The sequence below is a fragment of the Myotis yumanensis genome, unplaced genomic scaffold (genome assembly GCF_028538775.1).
Source record: "Myotis yumanensis isolate MYYU_CA2020_CCGP unplaced genomic scaffold, mMyoYum1.0.hap1 SCAF_3, whole genome shotgun sequence".
NCBI classification, from domain to species: domain Eukaryota; kingdom Metazoa; phylum Chordata; class Mammalia; order Chiroptera; family Vespertilionidae; genus Myotis; species Myotis yumanensis.
Genome location: NW_027223754.1, coordinates 26,155,310 through 26,177,793, shown reverse-complemented (window position 1 = coordinate 26,177,793; position 22,484 = coordinate 26,155,310). Strand labels below are relative to the sequence as shown.

Below are 22,484 nucleotides of genomic sequence, written 5' to 3'. Positions count from 1 at the left end.
AAGAATTATAAATCAATTCCTTGCCTTGTTTTTCCCCCACAGGCATCAAAATATTTTTTTAATTCAAAGGTTCTACATAATAAATTATGAAGTATTATAACTAATTAAAATATATTTCCTTCTTCTGTAAACTGGATCTTTTTAACCTAAAGAAAGAAACATTAAATACACATATATTCAGCATATTTACAAAACATTTCAGCTTTTCAAAAGTGGTTCTCAGATACCTTTTTCTAGATTTAAGTGAGATTCTGAAAAATGACTCAATAATATTCATAAATGATTCAGATACTAATAAAGCTCTTTAAGGTTTAAAATAAGCCCCAAATATTGAAAATCCCAACAAATGTGTTTTCTTAAAAAGATGCTCTATATATTAAAACATCTCATCATGCTATCATAATTAAATCAGTATGATGATAAGGCAGGAAAGCCTAAAAAACAGAAGACCAAGAATCCATAATGACTTAGTACAAGATAAAAAATATCATTTGAAAACAGGGAAAAAAGATAAATTATTCAATATGTGGTGTTAGAAAAGTGACTGAAAATTTGGGGAAATAAACCTAGAGCTTTACCTCTTATTGATTAACAAGATAATTTCCAAATAGATTAAAAAATTAAATCCAAAAATAAAACCACAAAGAATTACAAGAAAATTCACTTTAAAAAAAAAGACTTTCCATCTCCAAGATCCAAAAGGCATTCTCCTGTGCTTTCTTCTAACAGTTATAAAGTTTGTGTTTAACTCTAATCTAACTGGATCTTATTTCATTTCATGTATAGAATGAGTAGAGAGACTTCATTTTATTTCTATATCAAGGCTGACTGCCCCAATACAATAAATATGTTTAACAACTGGCCCTTGGCTCACTGATTTGATATATGACAACATCTATCTATATCACATTTCTATAAATGCAAGAGTCTGTTTCTAGTCTTTCTATTTTATCCCAGTCATCTATTTGCCTATTACTGGGCCAATACTATATTTCTTAAATTACCAAAACTTCATGATATGTCTTGTATTTGATAATACACACACATTTTCTCTCTTGTTATTTTTTTTTAAATATTTATTTTCAAAACCATCTTAGTTTTTCTCTCTCTCTTGGTTTTTATAACTCATATCTATTCTATGAGTTTTTGTCTCAAGCACCATATGAAATTTATATATATATATTTATATATATATATAAATATATATATAAATGAAATGTATATATATAAATAAATGAAATATATATATAAATATATATATATATTTGACAAGGAAAAGCCTTTCCACCCCTTTGTAATTCTTTTTCAAAATTGTCCTGGCTATTTGTGCATATTTATTCCTTTTAAAATGAATTTTCCAATCATTTTGTCAAATTCTAAGTAAACCCTGTTTATATATTAGCAAGACCCAAAATGTAAAGCCTTAAAGAAAAATAATTAATTTTATTAAATAAAAAAATGTTTAAATATGACCAAATAAACCATACCATATACAATGTCAAATGACAAGACAGATTGTGAGAAAATATATATAATAGAGTATTCAAAATATGTAAGGAACTCCCACAAACTATCATGTATGTTTCCAAAATATATGGTAGTTTAATATCCTTAAATGAAAGGAATTATCTTAAACTAAAATTAAAAAAAACAATTTCAACAACAAAAATAATGGGCAAAAGACACAAGAAGTAATTCACAATAGAGAAAAAACAGTCAACAAACACTTGAGTAGGTTTTAACTCCCTTAGTCATAAAAAATGAGTGTGTAAATAACAAGATACCACTAAATTATCAAATGTCAAACTTTTTAATAATAATAATGATAGGGTTGGCTAGGGAGCATAGACATTGCTACTGAAAGTATAAATTAGTGTAACTTTTCTGGAGCACAATTTGGCACAATGCATTAAGTCCATAAAATGTGCACACCCTTTGGTCCAGCAGTTCTATTTCTCGTACTGAAAATAAATCATTCTAATATACACAAAGATTTAAGTATAAGAATGCTAATTCCTTGATATTTAAAAGAACAAAAAATCAGAAACAGCATAAATAGGGAATCAGTAAATAATTTAGGGTCTATTCCATATGGCAGAAAATTGTAAAGTCACTAAAAATGGTGTAGAAGAATAGTTGTCCTAATTGGATAGTGTTCATATATAGATAAAAGGTAAGTTTTAAGATATATATAAGTTGTTTAAAAAAATTCTATCCATTCATCTATAATCTGTTTGTCTAGAAAAGACAAAAAGTATATACACCAGTATGTTAAAAGTATAATGAGATTAAGAATTAATTTCATGTTCTTTGTGCTTTTCTGTATTTCCAACATGCCTACAATAATCGTGTATTTCTTCTGTAATCAGAAAAAAAATATTTTTAAAGGAGAACATTTCATTCTGTTATTGAAATCAGGGTATTTTCCACATAATTAAAATCTACTTCAGTTCATACGCAAAGACTATAAAGAGCAAAATTAAAGCATCTGTATATCTGAGATCAAAGATAAGCACTCAAAACAACACACACACCAGACCAAGCCACACCCTTGATGGCAGCAGCTTTCTGTGGGTTTCCCCTTTCTCCATACCTGTTATGGTGTTGACAACTGTTCGGAGGATAGTGGGAGGCTTTATCAGTTCTTTGAGGATGTTTGATTCGGTAGCTAATGGAAACCCATTATCAAGCATCTCTTCCAATACTTCATAAACCACAACCACATTGTCTTTGATCACTGGCTCTGAACAGACTCCAAAATAATCCTGATGAAAATACAAAATGTGTATTTATCACTCAGATACTGTAATAAGTGATAGAATGTTCCTAGAGAATAAGGATCTAGTCCTGCCCATATGTGTTTACTCAATGTTTGGGATATTCTTCTACAATAAGGAAATGAAGTACAACCACAGTTCTCATAGGTAAAAAAAAATACCAGACTGGCTTATAGTACTAGTGTCATTACTAACTTCTTTTATAAACGAAAGTCAGTCATTTAACTTCTATGGGTTAGTTTCTTCAACTAGATATGTAGACTACAAAACTGAATCAAGACTATTACGTGTGCTTATGAACAAGAATTTGAAAGAACTATGATAATACTTAATATGACATAGATTAGACCTGAAAATCTTTTTAACCTTTACTGTGTACTTCTACCCTATATAATAAGAGCCTAATATGCAAATCGATCGAACAGCAGAACAAACGGTTGGTGGGGGGTGAGGCCGGTGAGCGGGCGGCACCAGGCCAGCCAAGGCGGGTGCCAGCGGGCAGAGGGAGGGGATGGTGATTGGGGGACGGCAGCGACTGGTGGTGGCGGAGGAGCGATGGGGGGGAGGGGGGGCAGGGCCGGCTGCTCACCAGCCGGCACCGTCCACTGATCAGTCCGTGCATCACCTCCTGCAGAGGGAGGCTAGACTGACTGCTGTCAGTTGGACATACCCCGAGGGCTCCTGGTCTGCGAGAGGGCCTAGGCCAGGCTGAGGGATCCCCCACCCCCCCAAGTGCACAAAATTTTGTGCACTGGGCCTCTAGTTCCTTAATAAGAATTTAGAGGAAAATAAAATAAAATGAGGGGGATGCACTATCACACCAGAAAATCACTTTAGATCATCCCTACTCTAAAATGCTAGGATTCTAAGAATGTTTTGTTCTTTTATTAACAAAGGCTGAACTTAGATACTAAATTATCTGGGGTGTGGAAAAGCTCTGGATTCCAAATCAGAAGACCTAGGTTACAATCTTATTGTGACTTACTAGGTTACTAGATTAAGTCATACTAACCAATTTGGTCTTGATTTTTTTTTTATAATCAAAATACCATTGGACACACAGGGATGTTGTAAGAACTAAGGATGATTGATTAAATGATAATATATGTAAAAGTGCTTTGTAAACTATAAAGCACTATGTAAAATTCAATGCACGATAATGAAATAATTTAGAAAGAAATGCTGCGGTCATTTTGTGTGCCCTTCTAGGAATGTCAGTGATGTCTTTTACTGGAACTAAGAGATAGTCATATAACCCTCCTTGAATTCATCCAAGGAAGGGAAACTGACCCCTTTTTGAGAAAGCCCATTCTATTCATGGACAGCTCAGATTATTAGAAAGTTCTATTGCTAAACTAAAATTTGCTTCCTAGATCTTCCTTAAAGAAATAGTTTATAGAATAGCCCCATAGTTAACTTGAAGACAACTACAGGATTTCATTTCAACATTTTTTCTCAGGGCCAAACTCCCTGTTTGATCTTTCCACTATTCATGCTATAGTATGGTTTCTAGATCATTTCACCATCTTGCCATGTCTTTGAATATGCTCTGGTTTTCCAATATTCTTCTCAAATTATGACATCCAAAATTGATCATGGACTCCAGATGTGATCTAAATCACATCAGATAATGTCAATTATCAAAGCCATTCCAATATCCAAGAGTACTTAGGAATGTGTTTCTAAAACAAAAAGATTGCCTAAGCCAGTTTTGCTCAGTGGACAGAGCATCAGCCTGGGGACTGAAAGGTCCTGGGTTCGATTCTGGTAAAGGGCACATACCTCGGTTGCAGGCTTGATCCCCGGCCCTGGTCAGGGCAAGTGCAAGAGGCAACCAGTTGATATTTCTTTCTCTCTATCTCTCCCCCTCCCTTCCACTCTCTCTTAAAAAATCAATGGAAAAATAACCTCGGGTGAGGATTAATAACAACAAAAGAATAAAGATTGATATTCCTAATTTTAAAAAAATAAATAAATAAATATAATAAAACAAACAGATTTCTCCTTTAAAAAATGAGGACTTAAGAGAAAATAAAAGTTATATTTTCCTTCCCAAGACTGATTTTATTTTGAAAAGTAAGTAAAACACCTCACTAGATTTTATAAATCAGGCAGAATGTGAACTCAGCAGTTGGAATGGAAACTTATAAATATGACAAAATGCTACAGCAAAAGTGCTTGCAATTCTATAGCTGAAATTCTTCCATTATATTCCAGTCCTAGAAATATAGATACAGCCAGAGAGAACATCAGATAAGACACCAAAATCATGATATATCCATTTACTTTTAACAAAACCTTCAAAGACAACAAGCTATGAAGTCCCAAACTTCCAAACAAGCCACTGTACTGTTTTGTCAAATTCCTCTGTGGTTTCAACTAGATTAAACAACTTTTCTCACTTCCTGTCTTATAATTAGACTAGAGGCCTGGTGCACAAAAATTTGTGCACTCGGCGGGGAGGGGGAGGTCCCTCAGCCCGGCCTGTGCCCTCTTGCAGTCTGGGACCCCACAGGGGATGACCACCTGCTGGCTTAGGCCCGCTCCCCGGGGGATTGGGCCTAAGATGGCAATCAGACATCCCTCTGGCAGCCCGGCAGCCCTCGGGGGATGTCCACTTGCCAGCGGGGAGCAGACCTAAGCTGCAGTCAGACATCCTTAGCGCTGCTGAGGAGGCAGGAGAGGCTCCCACCACCACTGCTGTACTGGCAGCCATCAGCCTGCCTTGTGGCTGAGCAGAGCTCCTCCCATGTGAGAGCGCCCTGACCACCAGAGGGCAGCTCCTGCATTGAGCGTCTGCCCCCTGGTGGTCAGTGTGTGTCATAGTGACCAGTCATTCCCAGTCCTTCTGCTGTTAGGGTCAGTTTGCATATTACCCTGTTACTATATAGGATAGAGGCCTGGTGCACGGGTGGGGGCCAGCTGGTTTGCCCTGAAGGGTGTCCTGGATCAGGGTGGGGGTCCCCACTGGGGTGCCTGGCCAGTCTGGGTGAGGGGCTGAGGGCCGTTTTCAGGCTGGCGGGTGACTGAAGCTCCCAACCTCTCCTTTTTTTCTTTTTCTTTTTTATTCTGGGATTTATTTACCTTCTATGGCTGTCACTGGAGCTGAGAGCTGGCTTTAGCTCTGAGGCTCGGCTCCAGCTCTGAGACCTCGGCTGCTGAAAGCAGGTATCTGGGCTTTGTTTAGCTTCTATAATTGAAACACTGTTGCAACTCCAACTCTGAGGCCCGGCTGGCTGAAAGCAGGTTTCTGGGGATTGTTTAGCTCCTATAATTGCAACATAGTTGCTTAGAGTGCAGCTCAGAGCTGGGCGGCGGCAGGCGGGGAACCTTGGCTTCCTCCATCACTGGAGCAAGCAAGCCTCCTGTTCGCTTCAGCTGCCTGGCTGTCGGCCGCCATCTTGGTTGGCAGTTAATTTGCATATCGCCCTGATTAGCCAATGGGAAGCATGTCAGAGGTACGGTTAATTACCATGTTTGTCTATTATTAGATAGGATAATATCACTATGGCAATATGAAGCTGATGTCAAGTTTCACCAACGGGGCTGTTAATCTTAGAATGGGGTAAAGTACCATATGTGGAGATCATAACGGGTCCCAGTTAGAGTGGTTTAAGGCCATAACTACTGAGTTCTTTCACTTACAGTTCTTCCACATACTGGGGCTCAGGTTTTCCCTATGTGAAGGAACTAGTATGCCACATGAGAACTAGAATCCCAGAATAATAGTACCAGAAAGTATCTGTGGGAAAAATTATAAATTATAATTCTCCTGGAATGAAAGCTGTTCCAGACATGTGATCTACATATAAGTGCAAATGAAAGGACGCTTTGAAGTGTTTTTCAATTTGTATCACAACATTTGGGTTGTCATTCTCTTCTTCAGTTCTACAATCTCTGTATTCATGGGACTAATTCCAGGCCTCACATGACATAGAAGTTGAACAAAAGGGCCCTTGCTTCTCATTTATCATTTCAGTTATGCAAATACCACAAGTGTTAGAAGTTGAGCAAGTCTTTTGGGGAGAGGATTCCACTGAATCCAGAGTCTGGGCAGCCTAAAATCTTATGCTATAAATGGTGCTGCCATTGTAGTATAACTTACCTCCCCTATACCCCACTGCCCAAAAATGTTCAAATCTATTCCTGAAAGAAAAACTCAAAATGAAAACTGTATCATGTAAAATGTGTTACTTAAATTTGGGGGTGGGGGGTGTACAGAAGATTTCCCACCTTAGGTTTGCAATAAGAGCTCATCACTAGTATCCCAATGCTGTGGATAAGTACCCCAAACCCAAGATGAAATACAGGTTCACAAATTACCCCTGCCAGGGAGAGTAGATAAGCATTACTTAACATTTCTACTTTAAAAAAATATATATCTTTATACACTTACCACTTTTTGATGTGACTCAAAGCAATGTAATTAACAATGGTTAACATCAAGTCCACTATTAAAAACAAACATAGCCTAGCTAGTTTGGCTCAGTGGATAGAGCATCAGCCTGAGGACCGAAGGGTCCCAGGTTTAATTCTGGTCAACGGCAGGCTCCTCCCTGGCCCAGGCCCTGGTCGGGGTTCGTGCAGGAGGCAACCAATCGATGTGTTTCTCTCAAACTGATGTTTCTCTCTGTCTTTCCCTCTCTCTTCCACTCTCTCTAAAAATCAATGGAAAAATATCCTCAGGTGAGGATTAAAAAAAACAAAACTAAAGTCCTCTGATTTGTGAACCGAACATAAGACAATTCCAATTTCCAGAACTAAAATGACTGCACACTATCATACTGAGTAGGGTGGCTTTCTCATGCAACAGGTTCAAAAGTATTCAATTTGTCATTCTAGATCAGCGGTTCTCAACCTGTGGGTCGCGACCCCTTTGGTGGTCAAACGACCCTTTCACAGGGGTCGCCTAAGACCATCCTGCATATCAGATATTTACATTACGATTCATAACAGTAGCAACATTACAGTTATGAAGTAGCAACGAAAATAATTTTATGGTTGAGTCACATGAGGAACTGTATTTAAAGGGCCAGAAGGTTGAGAACCACTGTTCTAGATGGAGCCAATTCAATAAGTAGAATCAAGAATCTTATCAGATGGGAGAGGAAGTGAACATTGTCAGACTTTTTATTTATTTATTTTTAATGTCTTCCTTTTTGGTTGTTAATACTCATCCAAGGATATTTTGCATTTGATTTTTTAAAAAATATTTTTATTGATTTCAGAGAGGGAGAGGGAGAGAGCTGGAAACATCAATGATGAGAAAGAATCATTGACTGGCTGCTTCCTGAATGCCCACTACTGAGGATTGAGCCTGCAACCAAGGCATGTGCCCTTGACCAGAATCGAACCCAGGTCCCTTGAGTTCACAGGCCAGCGCTCTATCCACTGAGCCAAACTGGCTAGGGCATTGCCATTGATTTTTAGAGAGTGGATGGGAGGGGGAGAGACAGAGGGAAAGAAACATCAATGTGAGAGCCACACATCGACTGGTTGCCTCCTGCACAGGGATCGAGCCTGCAATCAAGGTATGTGCCCTTGACCAGAACCAAACCCAGGACCCTTCAGTCTGAGGGCCAATGCTCTATCCACTGAGCAAATATTGGCTAGAGCAGTTTTTTCTTTTTTTTTTAAAGTTTCTCAATTGAGCTGAATACAATGAACACAGAATAAGGAAGATACTTTATCATGTAAGTGCATGAACGTCCTCACAATTACGCACCTGAAATGTGTCCACTACCCGGTGAAGGAACTCAATAACAAACAGAGGTGGGACCTCTGTCTGGATCACAGCCACAAAAAAGATCTTGTGCCGGTACACACTTAAGAGATAGTGGTGAGGGGTAGGGATGACAGGCGGTACGTTTTCTGCCTCAGTGGCTCTCTCTTGTGCCTCAAAAAAGTAATCACAAACAGAACGGCTGACCACGCTTTTCCAATGTTTCTCCAGGAAAATATCTCCAGAGGAGTTGATCAAGAAAAGGCTATGAATCATGGTGGAGACTGTCAGTGAGAGAGGAAAGTCTTTTTCAGTCTGCACGCCTCAGGACTCTACAAATTTTCAACCCTAAAAAAAAAAAAAGTTATGATTAGCTCCATTCAACCGAAACACCTTCAACACCTTCCCATCTTTTCCAGCAGTCCAAGTCTTACCCATCTTTCAAGACTAGACTCAAGTCTTCCTCTATCTGCTGCATGAGCCTGAAGTATCCCTCCCTAGAATTCCTAAGGATCATTATCAGCCATCTTGTTTGTCAATCAATCATATACTGCCAGTTGTCCTTACTAGTCCCTCAATCATGTCCATTTAAAATTCAACTTAATTTTTGGATGTGTATTTTCTCAACTAGACAGGAAGCTCCTTGAGAAAAAAAAAGACCAGGTTTCATGTTTTTTGTTACCTCATTGCACAGTGCCTCCTTGCAAATAAGAGGGCACCAAAGAATATTAATGAGTTTCATGTTTTTGGTCACAATTCACACACATATAAGAAATGTTTATGGTTGTGCAGTCTCATATGGTAGCCATTAGCCAAGTATGACCAATGAGCACGTGAAATGTGGCTGGTCCAAATTGAGATGTTCTGTAAGTGTGAGATACACACCAGATTTTGAAGGCTTTGTATGAAAATGAGAATTTATAATATCTTCCCAATGATTTCATATTGATAAAGTAATATTGATTTAATTTTGATTACATTTAATATTGATATTTTGTATAGATGGGGTTAAGTAAAATACATTAACATTAATTTAACCTGTTTGCTTTTTAAAATGTGGTTACTAGAAAATGTAAATTTAGTATACAGCATGTGGCTCTCATTATATTTCTATGGGACAGCGCTGGTCTATGGAAGGGAAAGCTGCCATTGTGGTCTGATTCATTCAGTCAACCCCCGATTTCTAAGTATTTGTTATGCACAAGGCTCTGTGTTAGATGCCTTTTTTAAAAAATCCCTCTCGGGGAGACCCCTGGTCCCTCAGCCTACAGCATCTCTACGGTACCAGTTCCTAGGATGAGGCAGGTGCACTGTATCCCAACTGTGTCCACTCTGCGAACTGGCCCAGGAGGTTACACCGCAGAGGCCTGTTGTGCCAAGTGCCGGCGCCAGCTTACTCCCTCTGCCCGCAGCGGGAGGACGGGGAAGCCGAGAGGAGCTAGGACGTGGAGCAGAGACAGCTGCCAAAGTGGGTTCGTTTTGCGCTGGTCCCAGCCCAGCCGCCTGTGAGCCACAGACGACAGACACCGCTTGTGTCCGGGTGGCAAAGGGGGTAGATTTAAGGTGTGTGCACGTTCGGGAGGCGAAAGGAGTGGACAGGTTGCACACTGCGTTGCCATGGCAACAGTATCCCCTCCTCCCTCAGCCAGCATCCCCGAGCGGGCCACCTTCACCGCCCGGTACCCAGTCCCTTACCTCTCCCCGCAGCATCCCGCCGCGCGGAGGTTCAGTCTGGTGGCATCTCGTGACCCGGCCCCTGCCCCGCTCGCCCCGCCCCACCCTCGCGCGCCCTAGCCGCCACCCCGGTGGGCTGTGAGCGCACGTCACCCCCCTCTCCAGACCCAGGTCGCCAGCCCTCCTCACCCGGCCTTGCTCTTCGCAGCGCCCACCTTTCCACTGCGCGGACAGGCCCCGCCTCCCCATTGCCCCCCGCGCGCGCACCGGCCGCCGCACGCCCGCTGATTGGCCGGCCTGGCCCGCGACGGAGGTCTGAAAGCCGCGGATTGGACATCAGTGTTCCATCCCTCCCCTCAGATTGATTGCGGTTCGTGGCTCACCCAGTTCTTCGGCTCAAGCTCCCAATGGGCCCTTATCGAGGTTTGGTTCATCTCCGATTGGTGCAGCTCTGTGACTCCAAGCCCTGATTGGCTGTCGTGAGCAGTCGGCTGGCCGCCAGTCACAAAGGCCTGGCCGGCTGTTGCTGGCAGCTGCAGAACCGCGGGATGTGCCTCCAGGGGATGCTAAAAAGTGTGATTTCCGGGGCATTGATTTATCTAATAGCGTATCATGGATAATGAATCATGAGCAGTAACAACTACTCTCCGTTAGATAAGTGCATTTAAAAAGAGACGTGGTGCCCTTTCATTTATGTGCATTGGGTATAGTAAAGGTGATGGGCGGTCGAGCCTCTCATCCAGAGCTCTGGACCTGGATTCTGGAGGCTTCTTTCAGCCCCAACTAGACCACCACCTGCTTGACCTTGGGCAAGATACTTAACCTTTAAGAATCTCAGTTAGGTGCGAGGCAGGTATCTCTCCAAATCGCATTGAAGCGCTAATGATGGTGATATTACTATTATTTTAAGTGATTCAAGTCATTGTGCTCCAGAAAAGCACAAGAGTAGAGGTCAGAAAACAAGATTCAATTTTAGCTTTAAAAAGTAGTTATTAAATAAGGTGAGATAAGGTGTTTGCCTTGGTTCCTGGCACATTGTATGTGTTCAATACAGTGCTGAAGTGTGGTGATGGTGGTAATGATGTCTACCTAGACCAGGAGGATGTCACCCTGACTGCTTCACTTTTCACGTTGGTAAAAGGGAGCGTGAGCAGCAGCTACTCCTTACACAGGACCATAATAGGTGTTTATCGAACAGGGCGTGGATAGTTTTCTGCCAGACTTGCTAAGGGCAGATAGTTGGCTAATTTTGAACTGAGTATATGAGAAAACCCAAAATCAAAATGGCTGGATGATGTGGCATCCCATAAGGGAGCTTAGGGGCTCCGGTGCCAGACTGCCTGAGTTTGAAGTGCTCCAACACTTACCAGCTGTGCTACCTTGAGAAAGTACCTTAACTTCCCTAAACTTCAAGTTCGTCACTTCTCAAATAAGGACACTGATAGTACAAACTTCTTATTTTATTTTAAATATATTTTTATTGATTTCAGAGAGGCAGGGAGAGGGAGGGTGAGAGAGAAGTGTCAATGGTGAGAGAAAATCATTGATCAGCTGCCTCCTGCTCGCCCCTTTCCTGGGGATGGAGTCTGCCACCCAGGCATGTGCCCTGACCAAGAATCAAACTGTGACCTCCTGGTTCATAGGTCCACGCTCAACCTCTGAGCAACACTGGGCAGTCTCATAGAAGTTTCTATTTCTCTATCCCTCTCCCTTCCTCTCTCTCTCAAAATCAATGAAAACATTTTTTTTAAAAAGGGGGATCATAAGTAATTCATTTTAGGGTAGGTGGGGGGATTACATGAAGCTGGCTCTTCCGCTCCTCTTTGAACTCTTAGAGTGTCCCAGGCTCTGGTCCTCTTCTCTCATCATGCTCACTCCTTTAGTCATTTCACCTGGTCTCATGATTTTCAATATTCATATACTGATAACTCCCAAATTTACATCTTTAGCCCAGACCCTCCTGATGCCTAGACTCATATATATCCAGCTGCCTTCTCAGCATTTCCACTTGGATGGCTAAGAGAGCTCTAGATATATTAAACTTAACATATCCCAAACTGAACTCCTGATTTTTTTTTCCCCCTTTAAACCTGCTCCATCCATAGTCCTTTTCATCTTAGCTGATGGAGCCAGATGGTCAGGCCCAGGGGTCCTTCACTTTTTCATGTTCTCACTCTCCACATCCAGCTGGCTCTTCCCTCAGGCTATATATAGAATCTGATGCTATCTCACCACCTCCCTGGCCACACCCTGGTCCAAGCGCATGTCTCTCACCTAGATTACTGCAGTATATTTCCAACTGGTCTTCCACCCTGGCCCACATACAGTCTCTTTTCAATCCAGCAGATTGATAAATCAGATCCTGTTACTCCTTTGTTCAACCTTCCATTGGATACCCATTTCAAAAGCACCACAAGCCAAAATCTTTAAAATAGATGTCAAGATCCTGTGAAACCCAGTCCCCACTCTCAACCCTATAACCTCCTCTCCTTTACCTCCTGTTCATTCTACTCCAGCTACACTGTCATCCTTACTGTTCCTGGGACTCCCCAAGCACGTGGTGGTGGTAAAGCTTTGTTCTGCCCATTCCCTTTACTGGAGTGCCCCTCCCCGCCGTGTCCCCATCTCCTCCAAATCTTTGCTCAAATGTTTGTGGTCAGCCCTGATTCTGACACTTATAACTGTGTGACAAAGCCAATTACTTAACTTCTCTCTGCTTTAGTTTTTCCACCCACAAATGGGGAAAATGGTACTACTGCCTCAGAAGGATCATGTTATGTACTACTTTTATAATCAGGGCAAAAAAATGTAGCTGCCCATACAACAGCAAGATGCCTTTCACCTGTATGAAAAGGATGGTCACTGGTGCATGCAGCATCTGGATTGTGAGAGGAATGTCCTACTGCCGGTAGGCCCGACATCCCCCAAGGGGTCCCATTTTGCGAAAGGGTGCAGGCTGGGCTGAGGGACGCCCCCCCCCCCCCGCCCCCGCCTCCTTGTGCACGAATTTAGTGCACCAGGCCCTTAGTACTATATAGTTTACTTATTATGTTTATTGATTCTTATCTGTCTTCCTTCACTAGAATGTAAGCTCCACTAGGCAAGGATTTCTGTTATGTTCATTAGTATTCTGTATCCAAACACTAGAACAGTGCCTGGTACATAGTAGGACTCACTAAATATTTATGGAATGAATGGACAGTGTGCATGGCACATAGTGTTTTATAACTATTAACAATTATTACAAAGCTCATGACCACCTACCTCCTACTTGTCTTCCTAATCTCCTTTTAAGAAAAAAAGAAAGAAAGAAAGAAAGAAAGAAAGAAAGAAAGAAAGAAAGAAAAGAAAGGAAGAAAGAAAGTCTGCATTCTTTCTCTCATTCTAACTTAACTATAGTTCAGGTCATGGTTTGATTCCCAGTCAGGGCACATGCCTAGGTTGCGGGCTGAATCCCCAGTATGGGGCGTGCAGGAGGCAGCTGATCAATGATTCTCTCATCATTGATGTTTCTATCTTTCTCTCCCTCTTCCTTCCTCTCTGAAATCAATAAAAAAAAATGTATATATTTTAAAAGCCTGAATTGGCCCTTTAGAAAGAAAGAAAGAAAGAAAGAAAGAAAGAAAGAAAGAAGGAAAGAAAAAGGAAGAAAGAAGTAAAGAAACTTCATTGAGAGAGAAACATCCATCCACTGCTGCCTCCTGCATGTCCCCCGACTGGGGATCAAGTCTAAAACCTGGGCATATGCCCTGACTGGGAATCAAACCGGCCCAGCTGATCCCTTTTTATAGATGAGAATACTGCAATGAGTGTACAGTTAACTTGCCAAAGGTCAAATAAATTGGCGTTTCAGCACACAGGAAGACTGAAGCAGTGTGCACCTCCTGCCTCTCTCCTAAGCCTGGGATTCCATTGAAGAAATGTTAACTTAATGGAGAGTAAAATGCTTTCAGATACATTTCAGAAAGATTATGTGTGTGAGGTGGATTGGAGAGGGCCATAGCAGAGCAAAGAACAGGGTGGACACTTATACAAAAATGGTCTAAAGACTTGGGGATAATAAAAGGGAAATGAAACCCTGGCCGGTGTGGCTCAGTTGGAGCATCAGCTGTACACCAAAAGGAGGGTTTGATTCCTAGTTAGGGCATATACCCAGGATGCAGGGTTAATCGATGGTTGGGGTGGGTGCAGGAGTCAACTGATTGATGTTTCTCTCACACATCGATATTTCTCCCTCTCTCTCTCTCTCTCTCTCTCTCTGATCAATTTTTTAAATTAATCACTTAATTTTAAAAAAGGAAAATGCACAGAAAGAGTAACATTAAACAAAAGTAACATTAAATAATAATATAGCTCACAAGATGTGATGTAATCAAGGAATCTTGGGATGCTTCCAGGTGGCAGAAGTTCTCTGTAGCTTCTCTTATTCGGAAGCCCCAGCAAAATCATCTCAAGTTCCTGAAATCCAAACCCTGCCTGAATAGGAGACAGCAGCATCCCTCTCCTGGCATCCACAGGCTAGCCTACTGATTCCAGTCTCCTAGGGAAAGTAATCACCACACCAATCCCCTTCCCTAGATGATGAACCCCAGAAATATGCAACTATCAGGCCACACACACACCTCAGACGCATGGAATTATTCTACGGCTTCTTACTAGACACTCCTTCATTCTGTCTGCACTCTGTGCCTAGCTGACCTCACGAGTGTAAGTACTCTTTCAATGATGACGACTCTACCTCTTCACAGGCCTCCAGACCCACATATCCAGTTGCCACTTGAAAACTCCACTTAGACGCCTCATAGACATCTTAATAGAGCAAAAAGGAACCTTTGAGTTTCTTTCCCAAATCTGCTCCTTTCTCCAACCCTGCACCACCTTGTTTTCCCTATTTCAGTAAATGTCACCACTATCTATTCAACTATTCAAACCAATACTCTTGAATCATCCTTAAGTCCTCCATTGCCCTCATCCGCATCTAATCAGAAACAAACCCTCTTGATTCCATCTCTAAAGTACATCAGGAAACCATCCTAGTTTTATTAAGATATCATGTATGTGCCATAACATTCACCCTTTAAAAATGTTTTTAGATTCACTGATTCGCTGAGACCAAGATGGCGGCGTAGGTAAACACCGGAGACCGCTGCCGCAAACAACCATTTCAAAAATACAACTAAAAGACTGAACGGACATCACCCAGAACCACAGGAAGGCTGGCTGAAGAGAGACTCTACAACTAGAAGGAAAGAGAACAGCAAATCGAGGCTCAGAGGCGGCGCAGTGTGGAAAATACAAAGGTACCGAGGTGCGCGCGCAAAGCGGGCTGGTGGCTGAGGGCGCGGTTGTCGTTTTCTGTCGGGAGTGAGTCTCAGACTCTGGGCTCCAGATCCGGGCGAGTCTCTAGGGACCCAGACTCAAACGGGAGAAGCGGGATTATCCGGCATCAGTTGGAACCTGAGGGCAGCTTTCTCTCCGAAGTTTGCAGCGGCTGCCGGGGTTCTGAGAAGCAGAGCCTCTGGGAACGGGACTGAGCGTGGCCATAACTGCTCCCTCCGCCCGCCCTGTCGATCCCGCCCCGCCCAAACCCTGCGCACAGCCATTTGCCTATCGCCTCAGGCAAAGGCTGGATTAGCGCCTCCCCAGAAGGCAGACGTTTTCTATACAGCTGATTCCTATAGCCAGTCGGCCTGGTGGTCAAACCCCTCTAGTGTTAACTACAACAATTAAGGCTTGGCTAGAACAAGACTGCGCACAGAGACCACAAGGGGGTGCACCAAGAAAGCATAAAAGATGCGGAGACAAAAAAACATGACAGAAATGGAGGATATGGAGCTAAGAATCGCAATTTTGAGGGCTTGCCATAAATTTGTGCAGAACCTCACGAAAACTAATGAGACCCTCGATGCTACGATAAAGAAATTAGAAAGTAAGCATACACGGACTGAAATAAAGAATATTATACCCAATAGCAGACCAGAGGAGCACAATAATCAAACAAAAGATTCGACAAAAAACACCCAATTGGAAAAGCAAAATGAAAAAAGAATCCGAAAGTGTGAAGATAGTGTAAGGAGCCTCTGGGACAGCTTTAAGCGGTCTAATATCAGAATTATTGGAGTGCCAGAAGATGAGAGACAGCAAGATATTGAAAACCTATTTCAAGAAATAATGGCAGAAAACTTCCCCCATCTGGAGAAAGAAATGGACTTACAGGTCCAAGAAGCGCAGAGAACCCCAAACAAAAGGAATCCAAAGAGGACCACACCAAGACACATCATCATTAAAATGCCAAGAGCAAAAGACAAAGAGAAAATCTTAAAAGCAGCAAGAGAAAGAGGCTCAATTACCTACAAGGGAATACCCATACGACTGTCAGCTGATTTCTCAACAGAAACTTTGCAGGCCAGAAGGGAATGGCAAGAAATATTCAAAGTGCTGAATACCAAGAACCTACAACCAAGATTACTTTATCCAGCAAAGCTATCATTCAGAATTGAAGGTCAGATAAAGAGCTTCACAGATAAGGAAAAGCTAAAGGAGTTCATCACCGCCAAACCAGTATTATATGAAATGCTGAAAGGTATCCTTTAAGAAGAGGAAGAAGAAGAAAAAGGTAAAGATACAAATTATGAACAACAAACATGCATCTATCAACAAATGAATCTAAGAATCAAGTGAATAAATAACCTGATGTACAGAATGAACTGGTGATTATAATAGAATCAGGGACATAGAAAGGGAATAGACTGACTATTCTTGGGGGGAAAAGGGGTGTGGGAGATGCGGGAAGTGACTGGACAAAAATCATGCACCTATTGATGAACACAGTGGGTGGGGAGTGAGGGTGGAGGGTGGGGTGGGAGCTGGAAGGAGGGGAGTTATGGGGGGAAAAAAGAGGAACAAATGTAATAATCTGAACAATAAAGATTTAATTAAAAAAAATAAATAAATAAAATTATTCACTGATTCAAGGAAAAAAAAAAAAAAATGTTTTTAGTATACTCACAGAGTTGTACACCCATTGCCACAATCTAATTTTAGAACATTTTCATCACCCCAAAAAGAAACCCGGTATCCATTAGCAGTCACTTTCCATTTCCTCCCAACCACCCAGCCCTAGGCAACAACTAATGTACTTTCTGTCACTATAGAGTTGCCTATTTTGGATATTTAGTATAAATAAAATCATACAATATGTGAACTTTTATGACTGACTTCCTTCTTACTTTGAGAAGATATAATTTTTTTATCTAGGCAAGAAATATTTATTGAACATCTATACTATGCAAATGATGACAATAAATATTTTATGCCTATGGTTATTTCCCTTTGAAGACTTCATTGTAAACAAGCATATGGAGAAAGGAAAGATAATCATGAGCAATTATTTTGAATTTAGGGTGTATGTTTAAAGAAAAAAGTGTATTTATAATTCTGAGATGAGCAGTTAGAGCAAATGTGACTATAATTCATTCCTATGCATTTATGTATTTATGTATTTATTTATGTTGACCCCCTTCACCCATTACCATTCTTACTAACCCCCTCCGGACAACCACCAACCTATTCTCTGTATCTATGAGCTTGTTGTTGTTGTTTTATTTTTGATTTCACATATAAGAGAGATCAGACAGTACTTGTCTCTCTCTGTCTGACTTATTTCATTAGCATAATGCCCTCAAGGTCCATCGCTGTTGTCACAAAAAGCAAGATTTTATTACTTTTAAGGTGGGATAATATTCAACATAATGAAGGCCACATATGTCAAGCCCACAGCTAGCATACTAAATGGCTAAAAGCTGAAAGTTTGTCCTTTAAGAGCAGAAACAAGACAATGCCCACTGTTGCCACTTTTATTCAACATAGCATTGGAATTCCTAGACAAAGCAATTCGGCAAGTAAAAGAAATAAAAGGCATTCAAATTAGAAAGGAAAAAGTAAAACTATCACTCTTTGTAGATAACATGATATTATATGTAGAAAACCTTAAAGACTCCATCAAAAAGTCTTGGAACTAATAAATAAATTCAGTAATGTTGCAGGACACAAAATCAATACACATTTCTAAACACCAATAACAAACTATTGAAAAGAGAAATTAAGAAAACTCTAATTTATAATTACATCAAAAGAATAAAATATCTAGGGATAAATTTAACCAGAGAGTTGAAAGACTTGTACACCGAAAACAGTAAGATATTAAGGAAAATAATTGAAGAAGACACAAATAAATGGAAGGATATTTCATGGTCATAGATCGGAAGAATTGATATTTTAAAATGTTCCTCTCACCCCCTTTGATTCATTTTCTATAAGGGAGCAAAAGTGAGTTTTTACAACTGTGAACACTTATCTGCAGGTCAGAACCTTTCAATGCCTCTCCACAACATTCAATCCAAATGCCTTTACCACCTTGCTACAGACTAAATGTTTGCGTTCCCTCAAAATGCATAGGTTTATGCAAAATTCTAATGTCCAGTGGGATGCTATTTGGAGGTGGGGCCTTTGGGAGTGATTAGGTTATGGGAGTGAGCCCTCATCTATGGGATTAGTCCTCATGAATGCATCTCTTACCAAAGAGATCCCACAGAGCAACCTTACCTGTTCCACCATGTATAGGCACCTCAAGGAGACAGTCGTCTGTGAATGAGGCAGCAGGTCCTCACCAGACACTGAATCTGCCAGCATGTTGATCTTGAACTTCCCAGCCTCCAGAATTGTAAGAAATGAACATTTGTTGTGTAAGCCACTCAATCTATAGTATTTTAGTTATAGCAGTCCAAATAGACTAAGGCACACAATCTTTTATTTTAAAAAATATATATACTTTTTATTGATTTCAGAGAGGAAGGGAGAGGAGGAGAGAGATAGAAACATCAATGATGAGAGAGAATCACTGATCAGCTACCTCATGCACGCCCCACACTGAGGATCAAGCCCGGAACCTGGGCATGTACCCTGACTGGTAATGGAACCTAATGAACCGTGGACCTCCCGGTTCACAGGTCGATGCTCAACCACTGGCTGGGTGGCACACATCTTTTATTTATTTCCTCCCATCTTTCCAGTTGAACCTCTTGTCACTCAGCCTCTCCCCTGCTAATTCTAGGCCCTAGAATATGTCGTTTCCTCTGTTTGAAAGGCTCTTCCCTGGTCTTCACATAGCTAGCTCCTTTTCTTCCTTTAGGTCTTACTTATGTCACCTTCTTAGAGAGTCTTCCATTACCACCTTATCTAAATTCACCCCCCTCCCCATCTTCCTCTTCCTCTGCCACCCAGTGGTCGGCAAACTGCGGCTGGCGAGCCACATGCGGCTCTTTGGCCCCTTGAGTATGGCTTTTCCACAAAATACCACGTGTGGGCGCACACGTACAGTGCAATTGAAACTTCGTGGCCCATGTGCAGAAGTCGGTATTTTGTGGAAGAGCCACACTCAAGGGGCCAAAGAGCCGAGTGTGGCTCGAGAGCCACAGTTTGCCGACCACTGCCATAGGCTACTCTCTATGGTTTTGGGTTTTTTTTCTAACACATACCACAGCTTGTAATTACTGTACTTATTTCCCTGTTGTCTTTTTTCTTTGTCAGTCTTCCCCACTAGAGTATGTGCATCTTGAGGGCAAGCACTGTATCTCTCTCGCTCACCCTTATAGCCATTGCCTTACACAGTACCTGGCACCCAAGAGGCCTCAATAAATGTTTGTTAAATAAATGGACTGTTCTAATCACTTCCTTATAACCTGTTAGTGAAGGAAGGAACCCTGCCTTAAATAGTAGGAGATGGCCAAACACATGACACCCAACACTGGACAGGTGAAACTAACAGCAGGTCATTAGTAATGACAGCAGGTCATTAGTATACTCACAGGCCAGGGAGGAGGACATTGCACATCATGCAGGACCTTGTCGGGGTTGCACACTGGCATAGAGTGAACCAGCAGGGGCTGTGAGAGGCAAGCTTTGTAGTGACAAGAGGGTGGGATGATCCTTAGTTCCTGCAAGACTATTGAGCACTTACCCACTGCATGGAGTACAACTGGTCTATCTGATAAAGGAACTAGCCAGGCTGGGAGACTTCTGGTGTTGCTCAAAGATGTCAAGGCAGCACTTGAAATTTTAGGTCTTGCAACACATGTACCTAGCATCTGGAAAAGAGACATACACATATGTCTACACATAGCCAGGGGTAGAGAGTAGGGCAGAAGATTGTTTCATTACATGACTAAGTGAATGAATTTTGTATTTATTATTATGCTATGAGCCCTGTGATGGTGTTATGTAAGTACCATATAAGCAAGTAGGAAGTGTTCAAAAACAGATCACTCAATAAAATTGAAGTCCTAATCTACTTTGCTCTTGTCCCAAATGGGAGCCAGCAGGAATTACATTTCACTACATGCAACAAAAAACCCAAATAATACTGGCTTAAACAAGGTGAGCATTTATTTTTCTCTCACCTTATGAGAAGTCTAGAGTTAGAAAATCTAGGACTGGAATGGCAGCTTCCCATCAAGGACTTGGGCTTCTCTTAGCTTGCCATTCCACCATTCCTAGAGTGTCATTTTCACCCTCATGCTCACAACATTGTTGCTGTGGCCCCAACCATCAAGCTATATTCCAGGAAGAAAGAAGGAGGAAAAACAAAAAGCAAGCGGGCATGAGCCAGTGGATCAGTTCTCTTTAATGAGCTTTTCCTGAAGTCCCACTTGTGCTCTATTGTTCAGAACTAAGCTAAAAGAGATCCTAGGAATGTTTCTAGCTGGGCACATTACTACCCCCCTTCCCCCCCCCCCCCCCAATAGAACTCTGTTAATAAGGAAGATAGGAGAATGGATATTGGATAGGTAACTAATAGCTGTCCACAGCCAGTGGGAGTAAATAGAGCAGCTACAATGAATAGATTGGATATTCTAAAAACAGTCTGGAATTCAAGGACTTAGGGAAGACTGACTAGAAAACAGAAAAGCTCCACAGAGAGCTTTTATTTAATTTCCACAAAATAGATTAAAAGAAAAAGACAAAAACATGTTCATAGTAAAAAGAAGATCCAGCAAGTGATGGTGAGGGAGGGGGTCATGTGGCTAGCCCTGGTCTGAAATGGCTGTAGGGATGGCTTGCGGTCACAGGGTGTGATCTGACTGATGGTGTGATAAATTCCTTGGATCTCAATGTTCTTATCTGTGAAATGAGAAGATTGGACTAAATTATCTCCAAGTTTTTTTTTTCCAACTCTAAGTTTCTATTATAACAATGGTCTTAATTTTGTTTAGCGGTGAAATATTTTAGAGAAATGAAAGCTTACATATGAGACAGATAAAGCAGAGCTGCTCTGAATGGGGATGAGAACTTTAGAGTTCTGTCTCCTTGGCCTCAATCTTAATCCCCTCGGTAGCCCCTGAGCTCCATGGAGCACACTTCTATATAGTTCCGTGTGTAACTTTAATAAAATAAAATGTGTTTATTGCTAAAAATCAGAGTACAGATGTAACTATGAGTATTACTGTCAAAAAGGTAAAATTGCTTTTACTTGTTAACAATCTTAAATACTTTTTTAAAACCATCAAGTTAAATAAGTAGAGTTCTGAATTGTGATGCTCTGTTGTGACTCACTCGAAATCACTGGGGAAATATTTATCAAACATCAGGAACAACTGGTAGAATTTCCTCCATAATTTATTCAGTGATGTTGGGAAACAATGGAGCTTGGATTGTAAAGAAAAGTTATCAAAGGAACATGCTTTTTATTTTCTAGATAGGTATTTAGATAAAAATTATTCTCAAATGAAAAAAACCTTCACTTTGCAAATACTTGTTTCCTGTGTGCCAGACTTGGCTGCTTCCTGTTTATCAAAAGTAATTGTTAGTAATTGGAAGCAAAGACCAGAAAAATGTACTTCTTGTCAGTCACCTGCTGAACTTCCTTTGCCTTTTACTTGTCATTCTTGTAGCATTCCCAAAGTGTTTTTTAAGTTCTTTCAAAAGTAGACTCAATGAGATCTGAAACAGTTATCCTCAAATTTCTAGCTCTAGCATCTACCCTATTTAGTATTAGATAACATTTTATACTGATTATTGTTCCCTACCACACAGAACCCTGACTTGTCTTTATCTCCATAATAGCTCAATATACCCAGTTTTGCTCTTTCTGTTGCCTCTGATTATAAACTTCTGCATTTTTTTCTCCACAGCATCCCTCCTCCTTCTTGATCCTGTTTTTTCTCTCACCACTGTAACCTTTTTTATTTCCAGAGAGGTCTGGAAAACACCATCTATTCCAATCTTAGGATCCCTAGTGCAGATTATGGGCTCAG

General features: G+C 41.1%; 1 protein-coding gene across 4 annotated transcripts in view; it reads right to left on the bottom strand.

The window, feature by feature from the left end:
* The window catches only part of AP3M2 (adaptor related protein complex 3 subunit mu 2), a 63,748-nt gene that overhangs the window by 14,159 nt on the left and 27,105 nt on the right, over positions 1-22,484 (bottom strand). Inside the window, exons 1-3 of one of the 4 annotated variants that reach the window (XM_070408466.1) lie at positions 10,363-10,396; positions 8,503-8,847; positions 2,594-2,765 (exon numbers count right to left, since the gene is read on the bottom strand). In XM_070408466.1, the coding sequence (XP_070264567.1) occupies positions 2,594-2,765; positions 8,503-8,775 (445 nt within the window). In that variant the 5' untranslated portion in view covers positions 8,776-8,847; positions 10,363-10,396. Of the gene's footprint in view, positions 1-2,593; positions 2,766-8,502; positions 8,848-9,784; positions 9,802-10,194; positions 10,255-10,362; positions 10,397-22,484 lie in introns of those variants that run through there. The other 3 variants (XM_070408467.1, XM_070408469.1, XM_070408468.1) reach the window with 3 other exon arrangements.